The sequence below is a fragment of the Diadema antillarum genome, unplaced genomic scaffold, assembly GCF_040938485.1.
Source record: "Diadema antillarum isolate AM-2024a unplaced genomic scaffold, OU_Dant_1.0 seq00000135_RagTag, whole genome shotgun sequence".
NCBI classification, from domain to species: Eukaryota; Metazoa; Echinodermata; class Echinoidea; order Diadematoida; family Diadematidae; genus Diadema; species Diadema antillarum.
This window is the reverse complement of record NW_027271212.1, coordinates 739,867-750,078: the sequence shown is the minus strand read 5'-3', so window position 1 is coordinate 750,078 and position 10,212 is coordinate 739,867. Positions and strand designations below refer to the sequence as shown.

The window sequence follows — 10,212 nt, the reverse complement described above, 5'->3', positions numbered from 1 at the left end:
GGATTGTAGACCTATAACTTTCCATGATCACAAGTGGATTTGAACATCACATGTTATAGCATTTTTCCCTTGAAAGATTACATTGAGGATAACTGAATCAACATTGTTGCATGACCTAAATAAGAATACCATTACCCATACTTTTTTTTTTTTAATCATCCTGCCTGCGATTTCATTATAGCTATCCGGTACTTGCTCAAACAACGCCTCTACTATGAACTCAAAAGTAAGAAAGCCTATTTATTACAAACTCGATCAAGACAAACTACTCAGCAGTTATTATGTGAGATCAAAAGAATGAACAATTAGCTGTTTTTTCTTGTCACAATCACAACCACAATCTACACATATAGCTCTTTTGGGTCTCTCAAAAGCAGACGACCAAAATTAGACAGTGCACTCAGGAAACATAATAGACAGCAGATTCATGTCCCCCCCCCACCTTACCTCCTCCCCCTCCCCGGCCCAAGCAGACGCTACATACGGCTAAACCCTAAACAACCTGAAACAACTAAATATAGCGCCCATATTCCCAAACCCGGAAGTTCCAAGTGGAAAATAAACATAAGCCGTCTCACAGTTCCTACTTTTATTTGACGGATGAATATTTTCTTTTCGAGAATCCAGCCATTATTTGTCGTTATGGGTTTACTGGATCTTGAGGCAGTGGTAAGATCGTCTGTCCACGTATGGAAGTAATTTGAGAGTCGATTTGAACAGATGGTCAGCTGAAAAGTAATACGGACACTGCACGTGTAGTATGTTGTGGTCGTCTTGCCATCATCACACGGGCTTACAACTGACTGGGCTTAGCTTTGTTGCTGTGAGAAATCCATAACCATATATTCCACGTTGGAAAGTAACGGCGGAACAATATGGCTACACACTTTCCGTGGTATCACGGAAGTATATCGCGACTAAAAACCGAACAACTCTTACATCAGTCTGGGAAAGATGGGACCTTTGTGGTACGAGATAGTGAAAATATCAGAGGAGCATATGTGTTGTCAGTTCTGTGAGTATTACTTTGTCGTAAATTGAGATATTTCAGCATCATATTTTGTCGACAGTTTGCGGTGCACCACCCGCAGCTTTTCAATAGGGTATCGGTGGCCCCATTCTACCCCAGAGTTTCGGCGCGGTTGTGAGCGTCGGAGACGTACCCATGTGCACAATACGCACAACGTCTGTGTTTGAGAAAACAGTGAATCACTTACGTGCATTTGTCAATATGAGAGATAGGCAGAAGACTAAACTAAGCCCATGTTGAATTAAATACGTTCAAGCATATTTTGTACTCCCATTTTGATATTACAACCTACTGTACTAACACATTACTATTAGGTACGGTAGGTCTACTTCGTACTTGTCTAGCTTGGCAACTCAATGCAAGATGACGATTGACCTTGCCTTGTGAAAAAAGGTTATTTTAATGGAATAGTAATTATACAATGTATTAGTAGTCAACAGGGCAAGAGTTCCATATGTACCCCCTACAAAAAAAAAAATTCAAGTGATGTATAAGTAATATGATCGAATTTAGGTGGCTTTATTAGGGTTTAGGGGTAGACTTTAGAGGTTAGGCCAAGGTTAGTCTATTAGGGCAATGTATACTCTCGGTGTCCTTTAGGGTAACGCGGACCCCGGAGTCCTACAACACTATATAGGTGGGGGGTACATATGAAACTCTTTTCGTCAACAGCAAATAGATGGAACATGGAAGAGTTCCTTTTGGGACAGCCACAAAAAAAAAAAAAAAAAAAAAGAGGAAAGAAAGCTTTGGATATGTTTTAGTGAAAACAAATGTATGTAGAAAATTTGGGGGGTCACTACATCTGTAAATACTTGGGCAGTTAGGGTATGAATTATAATGCAGACTCCTATATCTTGAGTTCTAGGGCAGGGTACTCAGATTCTTGAGAGATTAGGGTCAGGGTGTGATTCAGGACAGGGTTTGGATTCGGGTTAAGTAGGAAAGTGTTTAAGGACAAGTTCACCTTCATAGACATGTGGGTTGAGTGAATGCAGCAATATTAGTAGAACACATCAGTGAGCTAGAGTTTGAGGAAAATCGGACAATTCGTTCGAAAGTTATGAATTTTTGAGGTGTCTGCTCAGTCACGGCTGGATGAGAAGACTACTATAGCTTGTGATGTCACATGTGTACAATGATATAAAGAAAGAATAAAGAAAATTCATCATATTTCCATTTTTCTCGCGTAACAAAAGAACACTCGACTTCTCACTTTCAGAAGGCAGGGGGAATAATATTACCCTTAACATATGTCAGTAACAAGTTGAAGAAATGCACACTTTAATCAAAAAGTACTTTTGTGAAATTCTCTTTTTATTTTCCTTATATTGTTGTATGCATGCGACATCACACACTGTAGTAGTCTTCTCATCCAGCAGTGACTGCGCAGATACTTTAAAAATTCATAACTTTTGAACGTATTGTCCGATTTTCCAAAAACTTTCACTTATGTGTTCTACTAATATTATTGCCTTCACTCAATCCACATGTATATGAAGGTGGACTTGTCCTTTAAAGATGGAGTAGAATATATTTCTCTCTGTTGATGTCATGTTTGACGCAGCCGAAGAGTTGTGCGCTTTAATAACTATATGTGGTACCAGGTGCTTTGACGAAAGGGCGTATCTGTAATCAAGGAATCAAGGCCGTGCTTTCATAGCAGAAAAGACCTCCCCTGTCGCAGTTTGCTCTCTCCCTCTCTCTCTCTCTTTCATTGTGCTGGCAACAATAATATAATACGTATGCTTTAAACTCTAGTAGCAAATCAAATACACTTGTACAGTGTAAAAATTACTTTTACGTGCAGAAAGTATAAAACATGATGGAACATGCTTTAGAGTGCCCGGGTATTTTATTTGAAAGATCAAATATGCCATCTGAAGAAAAGAAATAAACAAGTGCATGATTTGTGATTGTTTGTGCAATGGAAAAATATTGAAGAGGACCTGATTTTTATTTCATTTTGATGGTGCTTTACAAGGACTGAAGGAAAATAGAATTAAATTTGATTTGAATTCTTTCATAAACTGTCCTCAACAAATTTTAGAAAAGTGGTATCTCATTTAAACTTTTCTTGTAATTTAGTGAGATGTGAAACTTTTTCTTTGTCTCCAAAATTTGTCTTGGAGATAGAGACATCTTTGTCTAAATTTGTCTTGGAGATGCCGAGCACTGTATGAAAGTATAGAGGAAGGTTAAAACATTCCCTTGTAATGCTTTTTCACCCAAACATGTGTTTGCATGGATTATGATGATATTCCACTCTTCCCATTCATGAGATAACATTTCCCTGTGTTAAAGGGATCGTATAGTTTTGGTTGAGTCCTAATTTCAGGTTTCTAACATTTTTTGGTGAGATAATGAGAAACCTCTTATGAACTATGAAAGAGCATCTAATTCCAAGAGGAATTCAACATTTATTTGATGAAAATTGGTTTTGAAATGACTGAGATATCCAAAACAGAGTGATTCTAATAAGTGTGGGACCCACACTTTATTGCGATTGCTTTTGGATGTTTCATTCATTCCAAACCCGATTTTCATCAAATAAACTTTGAATTCCTCTTAAAATGATGTGCTCTGTACTATTTCATAAGTGTTTTCTTGGTATCTCGCAAAAAGTTAAAAGCCCAGTTCTCATCTCCACCAATGCTGTACCATCCCTTTAAGGTTGGTTGGTTAGTAGTATATTCTGATAACTCATGTTTTTGGAGGCTATCCAGAAAGGAACTCTTTCCATAAATAATTTTAACAGCACCACACATTTGACAAACAACATATCTATAGTTTAAAATGTTGCTCTATAGTGGATGTTGTATAAATTTTAGATCTGACATGGTGTGCTACTGCCAATTTCAGATAACTTTCTAGGATTGTGAAATAAAAAAAATGTGTGATGGATTTGAGTAAGGGGAGCCTTAGTCATTCAATGTGGTCGTAATGCACGTATGTTATGATTCTGAGATTCTGCAATTTTATGAACACAGTCTACAAAGTGTAATACATAATTAATGATTATGATAATAATAATAATGATGACGATGATGATGATGATAATAATAATGATAATGATGATGATGATGATAATGATAATAATGATAATAATAATGATGATGATGATAATAATGATGATAATGATAATAATAATAGTAATGATAATAATAATAATGATTGCAATGATGATGATGATGATGATGATAATAATAATAATAATACATGTAATAATAATAATAATTATAATACAATACATTTATTAGGCACTTACTACGCATGTTTCTAAGCACACAGTTTACTGGAAAATCAATACTTAATTCAAGATAATACAAAAATGCAAAAATACCCCCCCCCCCCAAAAAAAAAAAAAAGAAAAAAAAAGAAAAAAGAAAAAGAAAAAAAAAGCAGTTTGTCAGTTTTGTTTGTCTACTGAACTGGGATGCTGGGGTTAGGAAAAGTCTACATTTTTAAAAAAGACAATAACTTGGTGACAACTTACACTTGTAATATTTCTAACAAAAAACTTTGTTCACAAAACAAGCATCAAGTTTCTCACAAAAACTTTTAATGTTGATGGCTAACTACATGTAACATTATCTATAGCTCACTCGTTCATCATATCACGTGCATTGAGGTTCTACAATGTAACAATGAGGTTGTCAGCTAGCGCTCAAAAGGTGGCAATCTTGAGATCAGTGGGCATGATGAAGTTCAACTCGGCAAGTGTACCTTACTGCGATATACTGCATTACCTGTAGAACAACGTCTGAATGTTTAAAGCAGGGAGTCGGTTTTGAATTTATAGAAAGTGTAGAAATGTGAGAAAACTTGATATCATCAAATTTGACTTTGAAATGTTCTCAGCGATATAGAATGGAACTCTGACTACCCTTTTTATAATGCCAACAAGTCAGAGAGAAAAAAAAAGCAGGTTGCTTCTAATATTTCAAAAGAGTGTTTATAAAACACGTCTATTTTAGACCACAGCTGGAATCAGCACCGCATACAATCGCGGGATAGGTGTCATTTCCTGATATTACATGTGCCTTCCCCGTGAGCTATATTAAAGAGACAAGCCACACCAAGGGCCATGTTAATGTTGGCTTTTAGAGTACCGATATTTCTCAAACAAACAGACCTTCTAATTTTGTCATATTTTGTTTGATATTTAATGAAATTGAAAAAGAAGTATGTAACATCAAAATGTGGAGTTGTCACAGCTTTGCACTGATGATGTTTAAGGGGGAGGGGTTTGTGGTTGGTACATTATGCACCAAAAACTTGATTTGTATTTTGCCTCTTAAGTGAACATCAACTTGAGAGTTGTGAACTGATCACATCATCGCATCCAATACTTTGTGTAGATGTGTATTGCAGATATGAATAATAGTATGAATATAGTAGATGTAAAAAGTGAAGTTAGCAGAAATTATAAGTCTATGTTTAGTTTTCAATCATTTTGGCTGACTGCGCTTTCAATAGTCCACTGGATATGAAGTGTTTTTCCACTTTAAACCAATTTGGAGTGGGATGGGAAGTGTACTCTGGTCAGGCCAAGCCAGAGTAGTCTACAACTACAGCTGACTTCCCTTGATATTGTGGGCATAATTTTAAGTGAATTAAAGGGAAAATCCTGTATACCAAGCTCACTTACACTGTACAACGGGGTACCACTTTCAAGAAGGTGACGAATTCGGCAGTCCTGATCTTCCTTTACTGTAATTAGTATGTTTACAATGAGGTACCGGTTAAAACGAGGTAAAACTCGGTGGTCCTGGGCCCTGTTTTATGAAGAGTTATAATTGATTATAGTTGATTTCTATCATAAGTCTATGGCAGCCTGTGTGGTAAGGAAATTCATAATCGATTATATCTTTTGATAAAACGGGGCCCTGGTGATCTTGTTAACAGGGTTTCTCTGTAGTACTATCATACCAGTACATCATTGATAAACTCATTAGATAGACCTTGTACATGTGGTACATAGTTTATCAAGAGTGACCAGAGCCAGTGTATTCTGGCGGCTTTCTTCAAAGTGTTATATGTATCATGACAAACTTTCAACTTTCAGATAAGCCTAATTATGGAACATAAGACACCGACCTTTCGCTTTCGGATTCAATAATTATTGTTCTGTAAATGAAAGATATATCCTGTCATGGGAGATTGAAGCCTGGGAAAATGATGATGATAGCTTTCAGACACCCACATGAACGATTGTTAAAGGGGAAATGTTGCTCTATTATCAACTCAACAGTAATGAAAAATGAAAGTCAAACAAACATGACAATAAAAAGTCATTATGTAGATTCAAAAAAGAAAATTATAAAATATAATATTAATGTTTCATTTCTTTCTTCTTCTTCTTCTTTTTTTTTTTTTTTTGGGGGGGGGGGGACAAAATGTGACAGCGATGACAGTCACTGTATGCAGATGAGATCAGGGTCCCGTTTCATAAAACTTGTTATCAGTAACAAAGTTTGCCACATTTTTTTATGACAAATTTGCTCTCACCCAAGCAGATGCAAGGATTTTAGTAGCTTATAACAGCTATCATAACTTGTTATTGATAACAAGTTTTATGAAATGGGGCCCAGGTGCTGTTTTAAATGCTGCTTCTCAGCTCTCACAGGGAATTATTGAAAATACAATGTACAATGTAGGTCATAAATCTTTCTTATCACAGAATGTTAACAACTTTAAAGTGATTTGGTGCAAAGGATGTAATTTCCTGTTAAATGAATTCTTGCAAAAGAAAGGAAATTTGATACAGTAATAAAGTTTGTATATAATACACAGAAAAGAACAGTGTATCCAGCAATATCACACAAGATTTACTGTATGCAAGCTCACATTAGTGGTGTCCAAAAGAAGCTGAGGTCTAGATGGCAATAAACATGCACTTAGATTAACAGAAGTATGAATTTTATCTACTCACACTCTTATTCTTGTTCCAACCTATACAAATTTACTGTGTGAGATGGGCCACCTCATCTATCATTGTATAGCAGGCTTCCTTGACCAATCTGGCCTGTAACTCCTCTCATGCTTCACAAATATTACTATACCGTATGTCCCCCCAAAAAATTACGAGACCCTCCGCAATGATATCTTTAAAAATAGTGAATCAATCCAATTATACAAATTCAGGGTCTGAAACTATAACTCATTGCCCACATCTTACAGAAAACTTATTCGATTTGCTTCAGTGGTCAAAGAGATATAAGGAATTTTGTAGAGGATGTCAAGAATCTCTTCCCTCCATGTTCTGTCTATTGTATTCACACACAAAAGCATCGAAGCGCTAAACTTGGAAGAATCAGACTCATGACATGCTTTACAACATTCCACATTTCTCTGTGACCGTTTAACTAAAATTGAATGGGGTTTTCTGCAAAATAGAGCTAAGATATTATATTTTAAGACCCTGCAGTAGCATTTAGACAGTTTAATCATATTGGGTTATATCATTGCAAATATTTGATTGTAATTTTTTTTTGGACATAATGTACTGTGGCAGTCGACTCGAGATTAAGCCAGTTTACATGGATCTCTGAACTTTTGAGAGAGAATGGGGTTGCATATATTATACTAGTGCATTGTACTTCTGTACTACACAGAGAGTGGTGCAATAACCCATTAGTCACTGAAATGCCCAAAACTGCCTGTCCATTTTATGCTTTACCATTTTTTTTTAATATAAATAGACATATTATTTTTGTAATTTGAAAATGCCAGAGGTCAAAGGTCAACAAATGTATGTCAGAATACCTGTGACACCCCATTCTCTTGGTAAACTTGTACAAAACTGTAGGCTTTCAAATAAACGTGATAACTTATGATAGACAAAAATAAACATGCAGTGAGCTATTTCAAATCATTCAGATTGCTGTTAAAATGAGAGCAATATTGCTGCATACCTTCCAGTGAACCATAGGCCAAAAGGTTAAGATGTGAAATGAAGTTAGACAACAGTGTTGGTTTGTTTTAACGTGACTGCTATGGAATAAATGCTTGAAAGCACGCAACCATGAGACTGACAGTGTCATGTTCCCTTTGAAGGACTAGGCAATGAGGACTAGCCGATGCGGAATAGGCAATGATGAGTAGGCAATGAGGATTGGGCAGTGCGGACTAGACAGAGAGGACTAGGCAATGAGGAATAAGCAGTGAGGATTGGGCAATGAGGACTAGGCAATGATGACTAGGCAATGAGGACTAGGCAGTGAGGACTAGGCAATGAGGACTAGGCAATGAGGACTACAGGGTTGTAGGCAGTGAGGACTAGGCAGTGAGGACTAAGCAATGAGGACTAGGCAATGAGGACTAGGCAATGATGACTAGGCAATGAGAACTAGGCAGTGAGGACTAGGCAGTGAGGACTAGGCAATGAGGACTACAGGGTTGTAGGCAGTGAGGACAAGGCAGTGAGGACTAAGCAGTGATGACTAGGCAATGAGGACTAGGCAATGATGACTAGATGCAATGAGGACTAGGCAGTGAGGACTAGGCAGTGAGGACTCGGCAATGATGACTGGGCAATGATGACTGGGCAATGAGGACTAGGCAATGATGACTAGGCAATGATGACTAGGCAATGAGGACTAGGCAATGAGGACTAGGCAATGAGGACTAGGCAAGAAGGACTAGGCAGTGAGGACTATAGGCAGTGAGGACTAGGCAGTGATGACCAGGCAATGATGACTAGGCAATGGGGACTAGGCAATGAGGACTAGGCAATGAGGACTAGGCAGTGATGACCAGGCAATGAGGACTAGGCAACGAGGACTAGGCAATGATGACTAGGCAATGAGGACTAGGCAATGAGGACTAGGCAGTGATGACCAGTCAATGATGACTAGGCAATTAGGACTAGGCAATGAGGACTAGGCAATGAGGACTAAGCAATGATAAAGAATAAATAAAGCTTTGAAATTCCAGACATTCTACTAATTTTGTGTCTTATCGAGTCTCATCAATCTTTAATCATTAGAATTATCTTTATCTTGTCATTATTTTTTTTTAATAATGTCAACTGAAACATTGTGTAGAATTGTATTTTAATGAGCTCATTTGTAGCTGTCATTGTGAAAGCTCATCGAAGATGTGGTTGGCTATCTTTTTGTTTACATTATCTGGTCATCAAAACTAATTCGAAGTACTTCGTCTTATTCATGACTCTGTTTTCCATAGTGCTATGTGTCATCTCTCGATACCATCTGTTGTTATTAATCTTCATTGTCCGGACTTGGGAATAGTAATACATTGTACTCACTCAATCTCATAATTCATGTCTGAGTGAACAGCGTGATGGTTGTGGTGGTGGGGGGGGGGGGGGGGGGGGGGGGGGGGGGGGGGTCGGGGGGGGGGAGGGGGCAACTCTTGTTGTTTTGCTCTGTTCAGGTGACATGCACTCATTTTGCACTATTGTCTGGAAATTTTGAATATAATTGATGTGAAGTTTAGAGATAACCAGTAAGTAACCTAGCGCATACAGTTGTATATTTCTTTTCACAAAGATACTGAAGCATGTTGTTATATAAATCACAAGGAACCTATCAAAAAGAAATGGTTAATCGTAATTTTACATCAAAACTTCTTTTCAGTAATTGTACAGTGCTTTGTGACATATCAAATGCTGTGAATTGGGACTTGCAAGACAATTTCACATGTGATTGAAGCAATGATTTCTACAGAGTGATGGAATGCGATATAACAAGAACTATATCCCTTTTAGTTCTAGGAGAAACGTTAGTGATTTTACACCTTGGATTATGATATACAGTGTACCTAAGGTATTCATGTTTATTTAGGAAACAGGAGGCAATTATTGCTACAGTGTAGTAATTTGCAAAATATCAGTCAACTTGCAACATTTGTGAAAACAAAAACCATGAAATGAAATACTACATGATATTATACAGTATACTGTTTTGAGTGCTATTTGAAGGTCTATTTGAATACAGACCTCACAAAAATCTAATTTTTTGGTTTTTTCATGTGTGTATTGTCAGATGACCTGACACATTTCCTGTCTTTTCCCTGTAGGAGATAAGCGTATGTGCAGTGCTTACCTCAGAGAAGTGTATTTAGTGAATTGGGCCAGAAATACCATGGTATTTTGTGAATGAGAATGGAGTACCAACTAAAATACCACGGTATCTGTTACGGTCATGTCATCAGTG

At 37.2% G+C, this 10,212-nt stretch overlaps 1 protein-coding gene across 1 annotated transcript in view; it reads left to right on the top strand.

The window, feature by feature from the left end:
• Positions 1 to 565: 565 nt before the first annotated feature.
• LOC139727537 (phosphatidylinositol 3,4,5-trisphosphate 5-phosphatase 1-like) overlaps positions 566 to 10,212 on the top strand; it is an 87,310-nt gene continuing 77,663 nt past the window's right edge. The window contains exon 1 of the mRNA XM_071638514.1: positions 566 to 1,015. Within this exon, the coding sequence (XP_071494615.1) occupies positions 876 to 1,015 (140 nt within the window). The 5' untranslated portion in view covers positions 566 to 875. The remainder of the gene's footprint in view (positions 1,016 to 10,212) is intronic.